The sequence below is a fragment of the Lepeophtheirus salmonis genome, chromosome 10, assembly GCF_016086655.4.
Source record: "Lepeophtheirus salmonis chromosome 10, UVic_Lsal_1.4, whole genome shotgun sequence".
Classification (NCBI taxonomy): Eukaryota; Metazoa; Arthropoda; class Copepoda; order Siphonostomatoida; family Caligidae; genus Lepeophtheirus; species Lepeophtheirus salmonis.
The window spans coordinates 21133977-21156565 of NC_052140.2; the positions used below are offsets into that span (position 1 = coordinate 21133977).

General features: G+C 33.2%; 1 protein-coding gene and 1 long non-coding RNA gene across 3 annotated transcripts in view; both read right to left on the reverse strand.

Annotated features, from left to right (window-relative positions):
* Positions 1–2388: 2388 nt before the first annotated feature.
* Positions 2389–22589, reverse strand: part of LOC121125621 (uncharacterized) — a 42836-nt gene continuing 22635 nt past the window's right edge. The window contains exons 5-8 of one of the 2 annotated variants that reach the window (XM_040720808.2): positions 10435–10620; positions 7966–8244; positions 4408–4455; positions 2389–3218 (exon numbers count right to left, since the gene is read on the reverse strand). In XM_040720808.2, coding sequence (XP_040576742.1) covers positions 2478–3218; positions 4408–4455; positions 7966–8244; positions 10435–10620 — 1254 coding nt within the window. In that variant the 3' untranslated portion in view covers positions 2389–2477. The remainder of the gene's footprint in view (positions 3219–4407; positions 4456–7965; positions 8245–10434; positions 10621–22589) is intronic. The other variant, XM_040720809.2, reaches the window with a different exon arrangement.
* Positions 16438–18007, reverse strand: LOC121125623 (uncharacterized). Its single transcript, XR_011782098.1, has 2 exons — positions 17866–18007; positions 16438–17807 (listed from the first exon to the last, which is right to left on the reverse strand). It is a non-coding gene; the product is annotated as an uncharacterized lncRNA (long non-coding RNA).

Below are 22589 nucleotides of genomic sequence, written 5' to 3' on the forward strand. Positions count from 1 at the left end.
ACTAAAAGTAGGTTTTAGCCTTGTAATGACTCCTCATTTCTCAACGGACAGTATTTAAAGTATATTTCAATACCAACCTTGTTTTACTTCAAACGAGTTTAAATATATTTTAAGTCAATTTAGGAAGGATGTTAAATCAAGTAATTATCATTATGATGATTCATCCTTTCTGGCTGAAGTATTAAACTTTAAAATATTTAGTGAAACATGATTTTATTACACAATTTATATCAAAATTATCAATAAAACCACACCTATCAATACATGAAGTTAAAACATGAAGTTTAATGCATGATGTATTACTTAGCAGGTTATAATTTATATAAAATTGAAAAATAAGATTCTCATTGTGAATCTTGTCTACATATATTAACAACAACAAAAAGTGATTCCTACGATGATAAAATATCTAAACTTATAACTATTGCAGATTATACTGGAAATAGCCTCGTATATTGTTTACATGAAGTGTTTCAAGATATTATTATATCAGTGGAAAATTCAATCAGAAATTTAGATCAGTCTTCGTATATATGTAAAAAAAATTAGCTATTAAAATTAAAAAAGCAAATGATGTCATAGGTCAAGACTTTTACCTAAAACCACTTTGTCACTCATTAAAAGATAAAGTAATGAATAGATTCATAAAATTAAGTTTAGCAATGTTTGCAAAGACTTTAAAAAGGAACATAAAATTAAAAATAATGGTCAAGATAGTTCTAAAAGTTTGGCAATGAGATTGGCTGTTAATTAAATAAAATGACCAAATAATTATTTTTATTATGTTGAGTTAAATCATGCCATTCCTAATTCCTATTCATATTTCCCTGCGATACAAATTACTTATATCTGTTATTATATACTAGATGATGATATTTTACAAAGCTTATACGAAGAGATATCTTAAAAAGATATTTGTTTAACCACAATTGTTTTACGTCGTTAGGTTTTAAGTTGAATTTATATAAGAGTTGAATGATTCCCTCAACTGAGACAACTATGTCTTTGTTAAATAGTTTAGAAAAATTCAAGTTATTAATTTTGTATTTAGTGTGACATAATCTAATTTGTATATATATATATGATAAAATTTATAGGAAGTGTTAACCAAGTTCCAGTAGAATGTCAATTCATTCTCCATAATTGTTCCGAACAAATAATGAAGTAACAACAAACAACTGGACTCATTGACGAGAGAACCGGAAATGATTCCCAAAATATTAGAAATAATAAGACCTCTAGCGGGCAAAAAAAAAGTAAATTGTGAAGAAGATATTTTTCAGCTATTGATGACGTTGGACCCCTCGATGCGGTACTGGGTTTAGTGTTTTAGTCCATTGAAGAAATCTTGAGCGCGCTCCCGCTCAGTGACCAATTTTTTGAGAACACTCCCGCTCATTTTTAAAGCCATGAGCCCACTCAATTAAAAATGAACGCGCTCATATTTTCGTCGGTTAGGTTTATTTTAATTTGATAACTCGCTATGATTGCCATTAAATTCAATATATTGCAAGTACAAGTCTGTTGTACGATTTGTCACAACCCAATCGTATTTGCATTAGCTTATAATGATCTAAAGATTAGTTTAATTAAAATAGATGTGCCAATAAATCTTTATTTGTATTTTGGTGTGACTTGGGCAAGGAAAAAAGAAAAGAAAGTGGTAACCATGGTCTTATTTCGAGATTTTATGTCAATTTACTTCATAAATATATAAGAAAATTATTTTTCTGTTGGGAAAATTCGATTACAAAAATAAAGATTTATCTTCCAACGGTATCTTCACAAAGGAAGGAATTGGTGGGGTCTCTGAGATACCCAATATCTGAGTCATATTTTAGTGGTCTGCTACATCAGAGGCAAACCCGTCAACCAAAACAGCAGAGTTACATTTACATTATGGAAAAAAAAGAAAGATTCTTGCTTATCTTGAGACATAATTTCACCTGTCTATTATTTCAGTCTTTACAATTATTCTTTATCTCTCAAATTTTTTGATGTGATCTCATACGGGGTAGAAACAGAAATAATATACAAACTTCTGTAATTGATTGAAAATTCGAGCGATTTTATTTCTTTTCTAAAATGATGAGTGCGCCCTGATCTAGCTCGTTATTTAAAAAGAAATGAGTGCACTCCTGATCTCCCTTGTTATGAAAAATAAAAAAAAAAGTTCTCTCCTGATATGGCTCGTAATTTTAAACAATGAGCGCGTTCCCACTCTCGCTCAAGAATTTTGAACGCAGTTTTCTAATACTTTGTTTGAAGTCATTCTCCAAATAATACTACAGTTAAAGAAATTATGTTTAAGAGCACTGACAAAATTTAAACGTTACAATAATTGTCACTCAACGTATTTGCCAAAAAGATAAACGTATTGTAAATATAATTTGACCTAAATTAAACGTATTTATTTCAAATTTTTGGCAGTATTTACATTTAGATATTTTGTACAATGTCATCAGGTTAATCAATCTTTAGAATTCAAAATCAATTTTCTTCCTATGCTGAACGTACACATCCCTACTTTTGGCCCCATCTGGAAGAAAGTGTCCCGATTCTTTAATAACCAAAAGGAGTTCCTTCATTAGAGTATTCAGCTTAACCCCTTCTAATTTCGAGAGTAAACGATCAAAGTCTGCAATTTCAATCTCTGACTTTGGCTCAGGTAGAGGAGAGTTGCTTGTAGAGAACTCAGAGGAAAACATTCTTTCAGCAAGAGCTGCTATTCCAGAAAATTGTTTAAAATTGAATGTACTAACTAAATGCGGCTTAATTGTAACTCCAAGAGTGGTCCATAGGTGACTCTGAAGCTCTTCCCCTAAAATCCCACCAAAAACTTCATTTAACGCCAGAATAATGGACTCATCATTTAGGAGTCCATCCTTGAGACTACGATGACGAACAAAGACTTTATCGTATAAAAGCCGTCTGGAATTTGATACACTCACATAGCGAGACAGGTACTCAATTGGAGATATTCCATTGAGTAGGGATAGTTCCATGGGTAACTCAAATCGGGAGGATTGAGAGGAAAAAGTCCTGGGTATTAGAAGCCAAAAGTCCTCACCCTCTTCATCGTCTTCATTTTTATTTGTTTTTGGAGGTATTGAGAGTTCTTTTTCGAGGTCCAGGATTTCTTGATCCACTTCCGCTGACACGTGACCCGACGCCTTTCTAACGTAATCGTCCAATTTGTCATTTTGTTCGAGGAGTCTCTATATAAGAAATTAGGAGAGGGAATTAAAAAGAAATTTAGTCAATAGCTTGAGTACTTTTATAAAAAAAATAATGCAAGTTATAAAAAGCGGACGTACAATATGGATATAATGCTAAATTTGTTTTAAAAATGAGGGAATGATGAGGAGTTGCGTGTTTATTTATGTACATTAAGTTGCGTAGCATTTTATTCATTGTTATTCCTTTTCGTATATAGGATATCAATCTTGTGAATAAAAATAATAAAGAAGTTACTAGAGAAGTGAATGATTTTTTCCCAAGTGCAAAAACCTAATCACTGTAATTAATATCATATCTAATATTTGAACTGGATCTTGAAGAGAAACTTGCCTTGTGTAAAATTAACCGTGCGTTAATTGTATGATTTTAATATTAATAATTAGGTTTTAAAGACTTTATTATATAACATTTTAAGATAATTAATATGGGATTTGAATATCTATATCCTGATATGTTAATATTTGCGATTTGAGGGGTTGATAAGGCGATTTAACTATCATCAATTTTCTAGCCAAGGGGTAGAAATAGGAAATGCTTCCCTGTAACAATGATAGATGATCTTGCAATTGCGGAGGCATCCACAGGATTATATACGTTATTATTATTATTTTTAATAATTTCTAAAAAAATTAAATTTTTTGCTCCTCTATTAAATTTGTTCGATTGACCTGTTTTTAATCTCTTGTTTTTTGGGTATTTTCTTTTTATTCAATGTGTTAATTTCTCAAAAATTCCTAGAAAAAAAATCCCCCCAAGGGTGCCCCTAATATTTCATTCCAATGCAGTTCCTATAATAAAACGCCATGACAGTAAAGTTGCTTTCTTTCCAAACTTTCCTCAAATTGTCTAGATTAGCACGTTCATTTCCAGTTTCTATCATTTTACATACCGGCAGGAAATATTTTATAACGCATTGGATTTGACATACATGAATAACTTTTAAATTTTCATTTGGTGAGGGTTTAAAGTTACATACCACAAATATTAATGAGGTTTTTATATACAAAATTAACTATTATTATTTCAGAACAAGCTACAAACTTGCACTTGATGATTGAGTGATGGAATTAAGGGATTAAATAATTGGATCTGGTCTTTGATAGCCTTGGATATAATTTGAAACATGCATGGATATTGTCTAAAATACTGTTAGGTTCATGTACCTACCCCTGTTCCTGAGCTTGAGTCTAAAAGTGAGATAACCTGAGGAATTCCCTGAATAGTTAAATATAGATGATTTAAAAAAACAAACACACTTGCTATGGGTGTAGAAAAGTAATAAAATAAGTGCAGTTTATTATAATATAAAATGTTTAGTCATAATATGACTGTGTACGCTGAAGCTGTTGAAAAGCCCCAGAAAAGTATTCATGTTAAGATTTGAAGTGAAATGAAGAAAGGGTTCCCTAAACTCATACTTTAAAGAAAACAAAAATTTATTAATTTGGCTATTTTAGATATTTGTGTCTTCTTTTTAAAAACAAGAAACCTCTGAGAACCATGAGATTAAATCCATCTCAAATATTATGCATTTTAACGATATACATCTGACTAAGGGTCGAATCCATAGAGAAATAAATAAATAGAAACGACAAAGGGAGATTTGATTGGCAGTTTGGCATATTAAGCCTGATTTAGATTAAAATTTACAGTCTGCAACAATGACCATCAGCTATAGCAATACAAAGATACGGTAATATGTTGAGATACCAGTGCCCAACACAAAAAAAATTATAGGACTGAGGGTGGGAATATGCCGTTGACCCTATTAAATGTTTTCCTTCTGCCTAAAAAAGACACCATAAATCCATGCAATTTATTATCAGGCAATACAAAAAAACATTGCAAGAAGGTTATGAAGTAATCACTTTTCTTGGGGAATTATTATAACTCTTTCATATGACTCCATTAAGACTTTTCAATGGAAATTATGTCTTTGGGGCAACATCCTTTCTTTTATGTTTTTTCCATAAGTTTACTTATATATCATTTTTTTACGATCCTTTCGTTTAGTGCTCCTGTTTTGTGTTTATTTTTATATAATTATATGTACTGCATGTCTTCCATTTTAGTTGTTGCAACAATATTTTCACTATTGATCAGCATTACAACCGCGGTATGACCGATCCCTTTCAAAATAAAGAAAAATAATTGCGAGGAGTACTCCACTCAAAAAACCCAGCTAAAGCAATGTCCTTTCAGTAATAGTGTCCGGTAGAAAAGCTATGCTCCCATACTTATTTATGCCGGAAGGTAAAATTAAAGGTAGATAGCACATACGTTGGTTAATCCTAGATTAAAGCCAATGGTCCCAAAGATAACTATGTATGACAACAAGACCGTGATCCTTGTCACACTGCTACTAACCCATTACTGACCCACGTACTTTGAGGAACGTAAAAAAGTACAAGTAAAAAGTGGCTATTGTTTTTCTCTTAAGTCATTTACAATGTTTCAGATTGTCTTAAATTGTAATAAATATGTTGTACTTTCATGCAAGATATTATTTTGTGCACTTTAGTTCCTTAGTTTTTGAACAGTGACTCCATAAAGCTCATTATTATTCATAATGTTAAATCATATTTGATCTAGAAATCCCGGTTCGAAGGTGGGTTTTATACTTATAAAGTTCGTTATAATATTAAATACAATAACTACTCTTCATTTTAGTAACTAATACTCATGTCGATATTAATAAATTTTCCCTCAGAAAAAGTGTGTTTTTTACGTTCTTCTAAGTACGTGTGTGAAGTCATCATAAGAAATTCACAATAGTATTCTATTTTTTATTTTATTTTTTACTTTATTGCACTTAATGAACAAAGTAGCAAATAAGGCCATTGGTCTCGTTGAAACAATAAGAAGGAACAGACTTGAAAATTGCGATTTACTCAGCAAATTAGCACAGTACAAAATAAATAAAGTATTTAAGAAAACCGGCTATGGAGCAAAATTTAGCAGTAACCGATAGGAAGTACTCTGTGGGTGTATTTGTTGGCTCAAACGTTTCTAGGCAATAGAAAGTTTGGATCTTCGAACTGACATACTTAAGGCTAAAAAAAGGAAATAAAGCATTCCATGCCCCAATTATCATAATCAACTATTTCAGTTAAATGGGAGGAGTAGACTTGTTTGAGAATGATATAGGCAACTACAAAGCATCAATAAGAGCAAAGAGATGGTACTAGTCTATATACCGGTAGTTGCATAAATACGAGGACTTATTTTTAAAAGATTATATCTCGAGGTTCCGTATAAAAAAATCCAGCACAAGTAACTCGGTAAATCTTTTGGCTTTGTTTTTGTTTTTCTTACTCGCATCAAACAAAGTCGTTTACGATGAATGACGAGGCCAAACGTCATATGGTTGCCACTCTCCTCCGCGCAGGTATGTCTGTCTACTGGGAGATTTTGAAGGACAAGGTCCTTTCATAGGCCCTCAAGATCTCTAATGGGGCCCTTTATCTTCCAGCAGGATAGGGCACCTGCCCATACCTCTGGAATGACTCAGGATTGGCTCGCTGCCAGCATGCCATTTTTGAACAAAAACATTTGGCCACCTCAATCACCTGATTTGAATCCCCTTGACTACAGTGTGTGGTGGCAAATTGAGAAGAAGGCCTGTGCTACCCACCACCCCAATTTGGACTCATTGAAGGCCAGCTTCAATAAGCAATGTGCAGCCATGGAAGATCATTACAGCATCAATGTGTGCAAGGCCTTCCGCGGGCGCTTGGAGGGTGTCATAGCAGCTGATGGCGGTTATATTAAGTAACTATATTAAATTTTATACCAGAATAAATTCTCTATCATATAATTCTCAAAAAAAAATACGTCATACGAATTTTATTACACATTTAATTATTTGCCACAAATAGTCCGCGTATTTATGCAACTACCGGTACAATTGGTTTCTAAATGTAATGATGGTTCAAGCATGGTAACTCGATGTTATTTGATATACTTTAAGGGTGAACAAAAAGTGCTTGTCAAATGGGTAAAGAACCACTCCCACTTCAAAATAGAACTTATTATGATGTAAGAGATGTGAAGTGGGTATTCAATCTCAGTTCTTTATTTGTGATGTTGAATAGTGGTTTTATACAATGGATATTAAATAGTCAAAAAATATAAAATATCGCTCATATGACCATGCATTCCGCAAAGTAGATGCCCATAGGGCCCATATGCAGGAGCGAAAATCGATTAAAAGTCTTGAATAATCTTATTCGAGTTCATAAAAATGTCATATTCAAATATTTATAATTTCAAACAACTTTTAGGTAGGTAATGGGTTAAAACAAAGGAATTATGTTGCTGCAAATTAGCAGACACCCAAATTTGGAGGCCTTAAAGTCATCCATTCCAGATGCTTGGCCCAGCTCTCCAAAAATAGACATATTCTTGTACTGAGGACGTTGTACGGGCCATTGTCCCTTCTATAGAATGAATAGATTATGTATATGGTTTAAAAATGGTTTCAGGGATATTTGATGCCAAATATATACTGAACTTTAAACTATTTTGCATGATTTTTCCTGTTCTCTCTGTATATATATTAAGATTTTAAGCTGTTAATATATAAGAAAAACACATTAATGTGATGCTATATTATACACCTTGTAACTAGCTCATATATTTGCTCAATCATGGATCTTGCCGCTTCTATGTATTTCTTTCCCTATGAGTAAATCTAATGTCGAAATAAATAAAAAATAGATTTACGTTTAATTCAAATGAATTGTCTGATTTTTCCATTTCAAGTTGTTTCTTTAGGGAGAGTAGGGCCCTCCTCTCAAGTGGTCTCTCAAAGAAGGAGACGTCTTCTCTCCCAATAAACTCCTGAAGTAAAGTATCTGCAATATGCAATGCGTTTGAGCTATTGTCATTCGAGAGTTCTTTGTTTTCTTTTGGGTCCTCGTTCGATTTCTTACTTATTTGTGTCTCACTTGTAGTTTCTTGGGCGTTTCCTTTTTGGTTATTTGCTGATGATGATGAGGCAATCTGAAAAAAAAAAAAAAATATGTGGATAAACTTTACAATTGTTTTGTAAAAAAATAGAAAGCAAAATTATAACGATTTGTAGAATAGCTTAGCTGCTATCAACAAACAGATATGAAAGGACAACTAAATCCACAAATACCACTCCGTATCAAGCATGATTATACGTTGGCGTTAGACGTGGGCTGATATATCAGATCCTAATCGGAAATCCGATCTATCAGACAAAATATCCTTCATCGTATCGGTATGGGAGAAAATTCTTGGAAATGTAGATATTTTCTCCAATACTTTACATGATTCTATCATAAAATAGGAATTGGAACGTCGTAGCACAAAGGAGAAAGCCCTCAGGAGAAATTAATCTATTGAATTCAAGGTTTGTAAGTTTGATACACCTCCGTTCCTAGAGTGGGTAATATACCTAATGGACTTCATAGACAATTCCTACGTCAGATGGAGTATTTGCAATAATATACGGCTTATATATACTTTATCAGTGCAACTCCATCTGACCAATAAAAATAACACTAAGGGGAAAAAAAAGGAAGGAATGGAAAAAAGTTTTGTTCAATTTTTGACAGAGAGCACTCACTCATAAATGAATGTATCGATCATGACTAACGTACTACATAAAAAGACTACATCACTAAGTTTGCATCCCTGGTAATTACATTTATGACAAAAATCCAAGATAAAATAAATTCATGATCAATACTTTCCAAGTTTGTCTTTCATACATATTGATCTCTCTATTTAATTAAATGGTCATCTGGTTAAGATGTCCTTAATCTGGAATACGTTAACAAATCTTCTTGACAGTCAAATTTTCATACAATTTTCCGTCGAGGATGGTCATACTGATCTTCAAAGATGCATCGATCTCCCAGTAAGTCAAATGACGATCTTGTTATGTTAGCTGCTACACAGTATCGATGTATTCTGACACAACAGCCGATTTTGGACCATATTCACGAAATTTGTCGTGGAGTGAATTCTGGCATCTATAGGATATTGCATGAAAATTTGGCTGTAAAGCAGATTTATTCACGTTGTATTATGACGTTGATTTTATGAATAAATCAATTTTTAATATACAAAAAATTATTTTTTTAATTTCATTTTCATCATTTGAAATTTGACAAATTTCGACAATTATAAAATAAGATATTTTGCCAAAGGGCATTGCTGGCTTTTATCATTTTTAACACAACGTTCAATAAGTCCCGAGGCAAACTAAGTAAAACTCAATACTTTCGCAAAATTCAACTTTATTCATCAACATAGTCTCCTTCAAGTATGATACAATTGTGACATACAGACGCAAGAACTCAGGTTTATTGCGGTGAAACAGCTCCAAACAACTCTCCGAGTCCTTGACACGTTGTATTTTTGGTAGACTGTAAGCAAACGCGACACCCTCTTTGAGAATATCTTTTTCATAACAATTTGTCATGCAAAATAGGAAACTCATTGCCATTTGATATTTTTAAGATGTTAGATATCTCGTGCACCTACATTTAACGATAGGACTTAACCATTTTGTGGACTTTTTTTTTTCTATGTTTTTGGGAACAAGTGCAAAATTTTAGCAACCAGAGCGTTCAGCATCATCGGTGTCTGTACGGGCACATTTAAGCACAGCAAACCAACGTTCCACAGTTGCTTTTAATTGAGGAGAGTTTGGATAAAACTTATCAAGGCAAACTTTTGCCTTTACGGTATTTCTTCCAATCAAGAAACCGTGATATATCAACACACAATATTGGTTAAAATCCATTTTTTTTTTACAAACACCATAACTTCACTTCAAGCATTATAACTTGTAAACAAGTGGTCCGATTGTCATAAAATTTGATATGTTTCGTTTAAAGGTTGGTACTACGTAAAAAAATGGATTTGGAAAAAGTAGCGCCATCTGTGAGAAATTCTTGGGACTTATTGAACGCTGTAATATTTAAATATGTTTGATGTATATGAAAAACATTTTGATGATGACTAAATTCAAAGTAATACAAAAACAACGGATATTAACATAGCGATGTTTTTAGACTAAATTAACTATAAATATAATTTTCAAAACTATGTAGAAATAAACTTTAAATGTAATATTTTTATGAACCAAAACTTAAAACTTTTCGGAGTTTTATTAACATAGAGATGATTATCAACAAAACTACTCAGTAAACTAACCTGTGTATCTCCAGGATCGTCATTGTCATAAAAATTTTCCTTGTCTGGAGAATCAGATCTGATTTTATGTCTTGCAAATTTCTTTTTCTTCTTCTTTGTAATTTGTCCTTTACTCATTGAGGATGAAATTACGACTGATGAATTCGATGGTGTTGGGGATTCACTTGCTCCCCGACCATTTTTGCCCTGAAATAAATATTCTATAATATTAATTTAGTCCAATACATAGTTGTATGAAATTTCAGTCAATTTGATTATATGCATAGTAAATTTGTTAAATATAAAAATGAACCGTTGAAATGTATTGTCTTTTTATTTTTAACCTTGAATAGTTTTGTCCTTTTTTGGAACAAGTCTTCAATTGACATTATAATTTGTTGTGGAAATGATTGGAAGCTCATGTTTGAGCAGTGATATCTCTGCAATACGTCATTTTATATGTACAATTTTATACCAACATTTTTGGAATTAATGAGTTTTAGTTTATCTAGATACAAATTTTGATGTTGAAATGAGAGGGTAGTTAAAAATTTAAGATTAAAAAAATATATATATAGGGCAGGGCAGTAAAACATGGATTGTTAATTAATGTTTATTTTCTCATAACTATGAAAAGGTTTGGTTGTTATTTTTTGGTATTCTGTTTCCTCCATCCTTTTTACATAAACAAACTAAATTAATCATTTATTCATTTCATCATCATGAGAGAACCACAAGACCAAAAGCAGGGCGTTTAAGATCTCCTAGATGCTGGAGTTTATGTGATGAAGATTATGGACATTGTTAAGTGTTCTAGGAGCCTGATTTTAAAGTTGGGCAAAATGAAAAAAATGGAAAATACACCTCCAGGATGTCAGGAAGTGGAGGGGATAATTTAAAGAGGGATACGATGTTCTTGTTAGGTTAGGAGAAGAACGGAAGATTCCACTTAGTCGATGAATCTCTCACCAACAACTTATCTGTTGATCCTAAGACCATTAGGAGGTCTATACAGCACAGCTTGGGATTTTTTTCTTTCTCTAGGGCCCCATGCCACCTTCTGAGAGAGGGCATAAAAGACAGGACAAAAACATTGTCTACGTCTTGTGCTCACATTATTTTTCGCCTATTATTGAAAATATAAAACTATTAATTGATTTCTAAATACAACTCTCGAGCCCCCGTTTTTCTGCCTAACCAGTATATTCAATTTTTGCTAACTTTAGAGTTTAGATCTCCTCATAATTTATTAATCAGCTGATATATAATTTTTAAGTTGATTAGTAGATAAATGATCATATTTGCGCACATTTTTGAACGTATTAACAAAAAATGACCCATTAATTACAATTGGCTGTATGTTAATCCTTTATCCCATGAATTAAATATAGATGAAATATAACATTTTCTATTACTTCTTTGCAATGTTTTGAGTATCAGAAACATAAGTGAAGAAAAAAAATAAATGATATAATTTAAATTTATTAAAAATTAACACAATAATAGAACATATATAACGTTAGTAATAAATACATTTTTTAGTTAGAAATACATTTATCACTAATTAAGAGAAATAGAACCAAGAATTTCATTTCATAAAATACAATTTTTATAATAATTCTATTAATAAATAATTTACTTACAATTTCCTTAACATAATTATATGTAGGTTATTGATACTAAAAGCATTGAAATAATCATGAAACAGGTAAAATCTGGTATTTCCGATGCTGAAATTCATGAATATTTATATTTAAACAATGATTGCCCCGGTAATTATAGCAGGTAATTATCTTTTTGTGATAAAAAAACTATTTTCTGAAGTGTTGCACCTGGGAACGTTATGAGAGAAAGTTTTAAAGTAAATAAAAGGGACATTTGACTGACAATTTGAGGGGTGTGATAAAAAACATAAATGTTAAATAAATATTCTTTTCTAAAATTATGACAGAAATAATTTCAAATTTTGGGCATTTATTGTAAAAAATGGTCATTTAAAAAATTCAAGAATTTAACTCCCTATCTCAAGCTAGTCAATTTCCAAAGAAAAATAATAGTTACAGCCCTGATTCTTCCTGGAATTTGGAGTGCCCTTCCTTATTTATATGTCTGCTTACTAGATTTTTAAACTCCTCAACAAATCGCCTGAGTTTTATTCTATGTACATCTTTTGTAAGGTCACGTATACTTACAGTCAAATCCGGATATAAGAAAATACTTCTATAGTCAATATTCTATGAGACACCAATTGCATAGAAGAATCATGGATTAAAAAAATCCTATAAAGTCAATTTTCTCACGCTGTTTTGAATTAAAGTTCATAAAAATTTGTGAGAATGTAGAATTTATATCACGCTCGTGTAGTGTGTAATACAGAACACGGTACAAATCGTAAGCTGGGTCCAATATTTTTTCTATTTATTAATCTTATTAAATTCATTTATCATTATTTTTCTATCACTAGGCTAGGACCGTACGGTAAACCTACAGTCCGGTTCGAACTGGAGTATACTCCTTGTGGTACGCAGTTTGGTACGGTATTATAGGGGGAAAAAAATATAATATATTATGTTTTTCAAGCTTTTTTCATATTTTATTCATAAACAATTTATTTTCTGTAAAAATAAATTATTTTTAAATATACTTAACTTCTCAAAAAAAAACAACCAAGGTTGATATAAAATATACATGAGTTATCTAATACTATTATAAATAAATTTTTAATTTTGTTTACTAAAAAATGAGCTGGTCTACATTTTCCGGTAGTAACCAAGACCGATTAACAGTTGTAATAACGCCAGTTGTCGAAAATAATTTTCCAATTGATACAGATGTATGTACATTATTTGCAAAGTATTGTGAATCTAATTTGGAAACATAAGAAAATTTGTTAAATTATACGTCCTCCATACCACTGGGGTTTCGTTAACCCGGATGTATTTGATCATTTTGTAAGTCATTTTCTCTTATAAATACTTAACAAATTTAGAAATGATTTCTTATATAAACGGAGGCTCATGGATTAAAATCTTATTTCAATGTTTAAATCTATAAATTTAGAAAAAAAATATATAATACTAAAATATTTAATATGTGACTATATATACGTAGCACACCAAAAGTAAAAACGTATCGAAGAGTAAGATCAGTACTGGACCGGAGTACTACCCCGTACCGTACCATCCCTAACGAATACATATTATGAGTTCCCCTAACAAAGACTTTCATTCAAAGATATGAATAAAACAGGATCTAATTAAATTATTGTTGCCTCAAAATGGGGGTGTTCGAAATTATTTATTTAACAAAAGTGTTCAAAAATGAAGTACTTTTTTTTATATTCCTCGCCTTGAAGAAAAATCTGGATATAGTCAAGTTTTCTTTATCTAGGTTTGACTGTAGTAACTTTATTCTTGTTCTCTTCTCGAGAATTAAAGAATAATTCTTGATATCATCACTGCCCATGTTGCCAACAGCAAAATCTTTCATAGGTCATATGTTGTTATATTTTGTATTACTCTAAGAGTAGTCTATAGTTAAGGGATGTGAATATTGGCTAAATTGCAGTGGGTGTCATTTAAAAAAAAAAAAAAATATGCTGGTCCGAGTAAGATACAAGTCTTGTATTTAATATTCCTCCTTATGTCGAAAATTCTAGCATATGAGTAAGCAAGGAACACTTTAGTTTATAATTATCTTTGTCAAAAGAAATGTCGTCTCTCAAGGGTATAATATATTTTATATAGTGTTGGATTGGTCCTACGACTGACTTTTTAATCAGTCATGTCCTTTTAGTTTTAAAAAAAAATATCCACTTGATTTTTTTTAACGCTCAAAGGCTTCCTATGAATGATTAGTTCGTCCATCAGTCCTACAGAAGTAGCTGTATTTTTATTTATCAGATAGTATTGAAGACTATAAAAACGAAGAAAGTAATAAATGATAGCTAAAGCATATAATACTTGAGTATTATATGCCGCACACCTCCTAATTTAAACTTAAGGTATCTTGTCTTCTTTGAAAGAGGTCCTGCTGAGCTACTGAAAGGACATAGTTAGTGACTACGTCCTTTCAGTTGTTGTAGTAACCATAAAAGATCGATAATGACCTACCCTTGGATGGACAAATATTATTACGACCGGACTGATAGGTCTGGAGTCCTTTTAGTATATTTTGACCAATCCAATACTTATTTTATGACATTAAATGAAATCCATTTATTAATATCTTACCGATTTGTATAAAGAAACAGTCGAATACCATCTACTTTGAACAAGAATTGTATTAATTCTATCCTTCAAGGACTCTCTATATTCCAGTTCTTCGCATGTTCCTTCATCCAATGATTCCTCACTTTCATCATGTCTCAATCGTAGTTTGGGTCTATAAGCTAATCTTTTTTTCTGATCATACCAGATTGGGGCAACACTTGATGTACATTCACCAATTAGTCCATTATAAAGATGTTGACGACGAATATATAAATTTTGTTTGTCTTGATTATAAGCAAATTTTACTTTGTTAGTTGTTAACGAATCTGTCAGGATAGGATTTATTGGAGATGATTTCGATGAAGGAATAGAGTTTTCTGGTAGTTTCGATGTGGAGACATTGTTATTATGAGGGAGATGCAGAGAGTAACCTTTCACCACAAGATCATTCCAAATTTGGTTATTTGTATTTATTTTCTTGTTAGAGGAATGATTGAGGAGTTCTTTTTTTGCGGATCTTTGAGTATCCGTACTCTCAAACAGTTCATTGCATGAATTAATAAGTAAAAATCCTTGAGACCCATGTTCTTTCATCATCAGCTTTCTAGTCCATTCTTTTTTCAAATATTCCAGTATTATTCTTTTTAATATTAATTCCGCCTGACTCGTACGTACTGGATCTGGAGCTAATTCTCCGAAATGAAGTGTTTTTCCATGAACAGTAAGTTGATTTTTAAATTGTGTATACCGTCGGAGTCTTTTTCTTAGCTCTACAGAGGTCAATGTGCAAGTTTGTTCATGATATGAGAGATTTAAAGCCTTTTTTATTCCCCGACGAAACTTTTTCTTTCGACTTGTTTTTGACTTTCAGAGCATTCATATTGAAAATATTTAATTTACACACAAAGGAAGAAGTCAACTGATATAAAGTGATAATTTTAACCCTCCGTTACTTGTACTTCCCTGGGGTGTGTATCAACCACGGATTTCAAATGAATGTTGTAGCAATATAAAACTTTTTTTGCCTTTAGTATTATGTGTCTAAGCAAAAATGCATGATAACATTAAGAAAATCATCAAGAAATCAAAAATGATTAAGGATAGCACCTTCAAATTTATTAGCTAGTTAAAAAATACACCTTTGTTCCTTAAAATTCAAAATGTCTACCTTTAGTCAAAATTGCCTTGCACTTTCTGATCACATACTCATCAGATATTGCATCCAATCTTTCAGCTCAACAGTATTTTTGTGGGGAACAGCACAGGCCTTAGGCTCAATGGCACCCCAAATCTCATAGTCAAGTGTCTTCAGAACTATTGAGGAAGCCTGGCCAAAATGTCCAGGCCCAGAATCGCCCTTCATCCTATTAGGAGTTTTTTTGGCCTTTGTCAATTACCGTTGCAGTTATTAGCTGGCGTTTTCCATGGACGTAGCTCTTAAAACCCATGTCTTTCACGGCAATTCTGACTGTTCCTTCACTAACGTTGTGCTTTCTTGTAACCTTGCGCTTCGAGGTTTGAGGATTTTCCACAATATTGTCTTCCAAGGCACTCATAAACTCCTCCGATACCTTTATATTATGGGCCGACCGTTACAGACTCCCGTTCATAGTTACCATCAGCCTCAAACGCCTTTCTCATCCTCAAAACAGTGGACCTGTTCACTTCCACAATCTTGACCATTTAACAAATAGGAACTCCCACGTGGAACCAATCAAGCAACCTATGTTTCTTCGACGACATCAGTAAATAGTTGATCTTTTTTTTTACGTCATACATTTTTGTACAAAAAAAAAAAAGATATCCAGACTGCTTTTAAAAAAATATATGTTTTATTGCCTTACGTTAATTTGTTTGGAATTTATTCAAGTTTTAATGTATGATGCATTTTTGCTTACACACTGTAGTTGCTACCTTCGATACCTGCTATAAGTATGAGTCAACCAATTGAATACTTTTTTACTGTACAGATTGCAGCATCTCCCAACCTCTTTTTATCTTTCCAATTCATATTCATAGTTGGGATTGTAGATAAATAGTAAGAACGAATAAAAACATCCTTTGAAACCTCGATAATTAACTCCCAAATGTGTTTTTATGTAACTTAGAAATGAATTAATTACTACCCCAACATACACCCAAAAAAAAAAAACAAAAAAAAAAAAAAAAAAAAAAAACAACAATGTAAATGAAACATACATTCTTGCTTTCCTTATTTTTAACCAACTAAAGGCTATTTCTTTAGAGTATAATAGTTATGAAATGAAAGAAGTCCGATTGAAAGACAATTGGGAGCTTCATCCGGACTCTCTACAACATCAAGAAGTCCATTAACGGCCCATACATCCATGAAAAACAAAACCTTGTGCATCGAGAATATAGCCTGTCTCCATTTAGTTTTCCTCCAGCATTGACCTCAAACCCTTGGCTTTGCAGTTTGGGGTATATACTGCCGCAAGTCTCATACAAATTTGGATTAATTGAGATCATGACAGTGTTGTACGTCATGGACAAGGGCATCATAGTCAAGATCAGCCAATCTCTTCGTGGGTAGTATTTAAACAAATCACAAATTAGTTTTGAGTTGTCTGTTCTTGAATCTATAAAAATCACGTTTCTCGTAATTTAGTCTTGCTATTGCTTGTTTGGGTACTAAGTTAGTATTTCTTTTGTTTTTTCTGAATAATAGTGAGTATAAAGTAGGACTTCAATTTAATTAGTAAATTCTGTTATTTAAATGTTTAATGATCTCTTTCATTCCATAACTATTCTGCTAATAGAAAAATAGGCTTTAGTTCGTCAAAAAAATAAGGAGAAAAAAAAGAGTGGGCCCTACATGTTTTGAGTATTCCTTGGACATTGAAAAGTACAGTATAAATGAAGAATTTACAAAGAAGGCGGTAATATGATACACACAAGATATTAGAATGATATTTCAGTCTCCGGGTTAGATAAATACCCCGAGGAAGTAACGGAGGCCTAACTAGTTAATTTTTGCCATTATTAGTTATGCAGATAAATTTCAAATAAAGAATGCCTGGATTTCATCTTCAACTTGGGAAAGAACCTCCTTCAAAATGTTGCTTCCCTCATCCTCGCTTTGTTCAATCAAATCCTCAATCGAACTTGATATTTCCTCTGAATATAAATCCTTGAAAAAAGGCTCCAGTTCGGGTCTATTACCTTAGAATAAAGTAATCATGTAAAGTAAATTATGATATAATAGACGAAGAGATGTTACCATTTAAGTGATATAGTTCTTGAATCATATCCTTGCATTTGGAGACATACCCAAGGAATTGCTCATCCAGCCAATCACAATCCTTACTTTCCTCTTCTTTGTTCTGTTGTACGTCTTGACTTGCCATGTTTAGAACTAATGTGCTCACATCTTGTAAAACCATTTTGAAACATTAATTCTTACCTTATTTTTCTCTCTTTTCTTGTTTGCTTATACTTTTCATGACATAACATGCAAAGATTTACGTAGGCACAACCTTACAATCAACGATTTTTAAAAATAAAACTATACACGACACATGTGTCTATATGAAATATGACAGCACATTTGTAAATAATCCTTAGTCGTCCGTGTATCTGTAATACCCGTCGTTGGAATACTTTCGAGATGCGGAAATGGTGTAAAGAAAATGACTATAATTTGTAATAGTTTGTATTCAATACAAATGCACTTTCCAGGTGCAAAAGAGGCCTTCAATGCAATTGAAAACCAATCAAGCACACTGAGTGCATTGCATACCACAAACATAGGGCATAAAACGACAGTGATACTTTGAGGTACGAGGTAGATTGCTAGAAAACATTTGCATTGGCGTATAAGTTTTTATTGAAGGATAAGCTGATTGACAGTTGGCAATGATACGTGAGAGCCGTTTCAAGCATGACGGCATTCGAGAGACAGACACACTAATAAAAAGATAAGCCAAGTGGGATTCAAAGAAAATGTGATGAATATTTGTCCGAATATATTGGCTTAGGAAAGGTGGGTACCTGCTCATTTTTCGTTAACGCGCTAATCTTCATAGCCTTTCCACTATAGCTAATTCAACTAAAATTGTGATGAGTCATCATAGACCCTCAAACATTAATCTGCTAACATAAATGTAGTAACACTAATCTACTAATGTTATTCCACGGCAATAAACTATGCATGGTAATGCAAAGGTCTTTCAAATGACCTGCTGATTACTAAAGTATCTGTCTAGGTCAGAGCATCACAACAACAAGAGGAGAACAGAGATGAGTCTCATTCTTGACCTAAAAATTACCTTAAGATGATCTAGCAATATGATGCACCTTTCATGTTCTGTCATCCATCACCATATAATGGACCTTATAAATGATTTATGGACTACAGGGAGCGACGGCGATCAAATTGTCGCCAAAATATTTTTCTACAAAAAACAACACAAAATATACATTTTTTAACTTTTTTTATTAAAAATCAAAACTATGACGAGCATATAGGTATAGAGTAGCCATTCATTCGATATAATCACCGTTGGCATCAATAACGACCTCTGAACCGGCAGCATGCTCTTCTGACCATCTCATTGTCCATGTTGCCGAATACCTCCTTGATGGAGTCCATCAGGCTGGCCTTGGTGCTATGGGGATGTCTGTTGGTATGTCTCTCGACATAGCCCCAGACAAAATAGTCCAAAGGATTAAGGTCGGGAGAGTTAGGAGGCCACAAATCCTTGGTTACGACGTCATAACAGTTATCGGTTAACCACTGCATGGAGATTTTGGACACATGGCAGGCTGCTGAGTCCTGTTCATACACCCAGGGCCTGTCTCCGGCCACCCCTTGGAACCTGGTAGGGTCATCCTCAACCATCTTCTTCACCTTGTCGACAAAGTCGGTGTCCCTGACCTTCCTGTCGGCGCCCTCCTCCTTGGGTGCCCTCTTTATGGTGGCATCAACATGCCAGGTGTCCTCTAGCTTCTTACGGATACGCTGAACAGTCCGTAAATTCACTCCTAAGGTTGAAGCAATCGTTGAATTGGAGATTTCACCTCCATTATTAACCAAATCCATGACTATGGCGGACCTCGAAAGTTCCACTTATAGCTCTTTATCTCCTCATATGATGACGCCATGATGCTAACTGAACTACGTATCGTCAGCTGACGAGAATAGCTTTCCTATTTAGTAACCGGTTTTTTATTTGATAATGTCGTCTTCAAGTTATCAAGGTTTAAAGTAGGCAATAATTTGATCCCCGCTCCCTGTAGTAACCTCAACAGGGCGTTCAGAACGTTCAGCAGCGGCCATTTGACCAATACAAATGTTTTGAAAACACTTATAAACTGTTCTAATCGAAGATGTAGAGTCCCCATAATGGAAAGAAAGCTTATTTTTAGTCCCTTGAGCCTTTTTGACTTTCATAGAGTAATGTTTAATCAAGGCACAAAATACTTTTTCGGCCATTTTTAAAAAATAAATCAACTTCATCGATTAAAATGAACACCAAACAGAAAGAAATAGACCGATCTGGCTGAAAGTTGGAGTGTGTTCCTCTAAGAAATGCTACTAACTAAACATAAACTCGATATACACAAGTAGTGCCACCTCTTGGAATTTTCAAACGACCCTCGTAAGAAGTAATTATGAGATAAACGTTCTTACAATTTTGATATTCCAGTAATCACTAATTCTAATACGCCAATTTTTAGTCCACAAATGAGCGATTAGTTTAAGTTATTAGCAGAATGCTCACTCCTATGGCTTAATTATAAACTTTTTGTCTGCTATAGGATTCGAGTATTTTTGAATATTACTCAATAACTAATTATGTAGCCGGCATGAATTGACTCTTATAACAGTCAAAATAAGAGTTTTTATGAGATAAATTGCTTGACTTACTACTTCATTCCAAAAACGAATTAAGCTCGTATGCCAAGGTATTACCTTACTCTCAAATTATCGATTTCTTCTAAAGGAGGTAATTATGCTATGGCTTTATGGGTGGTTCAAATATTGCAAGTGGTCTTTTAATAATAAGTACTTTATTTATAAAGTTTTTAACCTTTTAATCCTTGTCTAAACAACTTGTTTTATTATGTACTTAATAAATTACTCATTAATGCATGAAACATGACAGTATTTTCTTAATTCTTTAGTGTATGGTTTCGGAAATAAATGCATCGAAAAGTGTATGTTTTAAGAAAATTAAATTCTCTTATGTGGATCCTCAATTCTACTCTGATTCCAAAAAGGGTTTATCCTTATAACCCCCTTACAAATCTATCACGTAACTTTCCATTTTTCATGAGTACTGTAACACTTGCATAGATAACCCATACTTAGGTGTGATCTCCTCAAGCACTGTCAGTGTGTAAAAAGAAAGCCGGAAAATGTACATGGTAACCTTAGCAAGAACAGCTTAGGGAGCATAATGTTTCATTATACTAGAATAGAAAAACAAAAACAAAACCGCTGTAAAACGAGAGGAAAAACAGCCGGCGGTAGAAAAAGTACTGAGACCTGCCTCTAAGTAGTCATTAAAATACTCATAATTGATCAGGTTGATGTTGTACATTGAAAATTTTATTTTATAATATTTTTTATTGTAACAATGCACATTAATTATTAATCTGGCCACAATCAGCCTCACTGGTAGCCTCCAACACCCTCCGGATTCCCTTGTACACATTGTCAATGTAGTCCTTTTTCATGATCATCCACTGCTGGTTAACAAAGGTCTTCAGGGCATCAATATTCGGATGGCAGACTTTGCAGGCCTTCTTCTCAATTTGTCTTCACCTGGGGTAATCCAGTAGATTCAGATCTGGTCTCTGAGGGAGGAAAAGGTTCTTGTACCAGAATGTCATGTTGCTACCCCTCGAGTCTTGTACAAAATTAGCAGGTTGGGCCGGAGACCCGTCATACTGAAATACATACGTGGCCTATTTTGAACTTCTTCATGGTCTGGGTGATCTATGGACCCCATTTTCCTTCAACATCATCAAGTAGTCCGTTGTGGGTAACTGGTAACCAATAGGAAACCAAATTGGAGGCATTTTACTCCAGTTGATCCCTAACCCCCAATATCATCACAGAGGCCGGATTTTTCGTTTTGGTGACTGTCCTGATGCTGTTATCAGCCTTGCCAGATGATACCACCAGATCATTTTGTTTGTTGGTGACGGGGTCAACGGTAAAAGTATTTTCATCAGAGAAAAAAAATAAAGTGCTGCTGTTGTGCTTCAAATAATTCAAGAGTTGTGGACATCCCTGAAGACTGAGTTTTTTTTTTACACTGGGACAGGAGTTGCCTTTCAATTCTATTAAGCGACCTTCCTCCAGCCTTTCGTATGTCCTTGCCCACAGTAGACCGATGTACCTTCTTCTTCTTGGCGTACTCTGACATATTCATCGTTGGGTTGGCCTTAAAGGTTACCATGATGTATTCACGCTTCACTTTGGTGGATCTTCCACTCTTGGATAGACAGTAATTACTCCAAAGTCTATCTACAATCGTACTATGAGTTGAATAAGGACTTATATATACAACTCCCAACAAAAATTAATTGTTGACTTTGTCCGGTCTGAACTATTATAGGACCCAAAAATAGTTTTTTATAAAAATGGAGGGATATTTTCTACCTCTAAATGTTGTCTATTTGAATGTGGGCCTAGTTGCAGTGGTATAAGGTCAGCATGGAGTGTTTCTCTTCCTCTTTTACGAGCACACTTACACGTAGATAATTTATACTAAGATGTTTTCTACTCAAGAATTAAATAATCAAGATTAATCTTTGGAAAAAAACAAACACTAGTCAGGTTGCTAACTACACCATAGAAGAACGCTTAAAATTGTCAAATATATGTATTGGTACCTACAATTTACATACTTTCCACCCAGCCTTATCCTAAATCTTGAGAAACATGTTCTATGTGAGATATGAATCAGTGTCGCCTATCTTGGTAGTTATTCA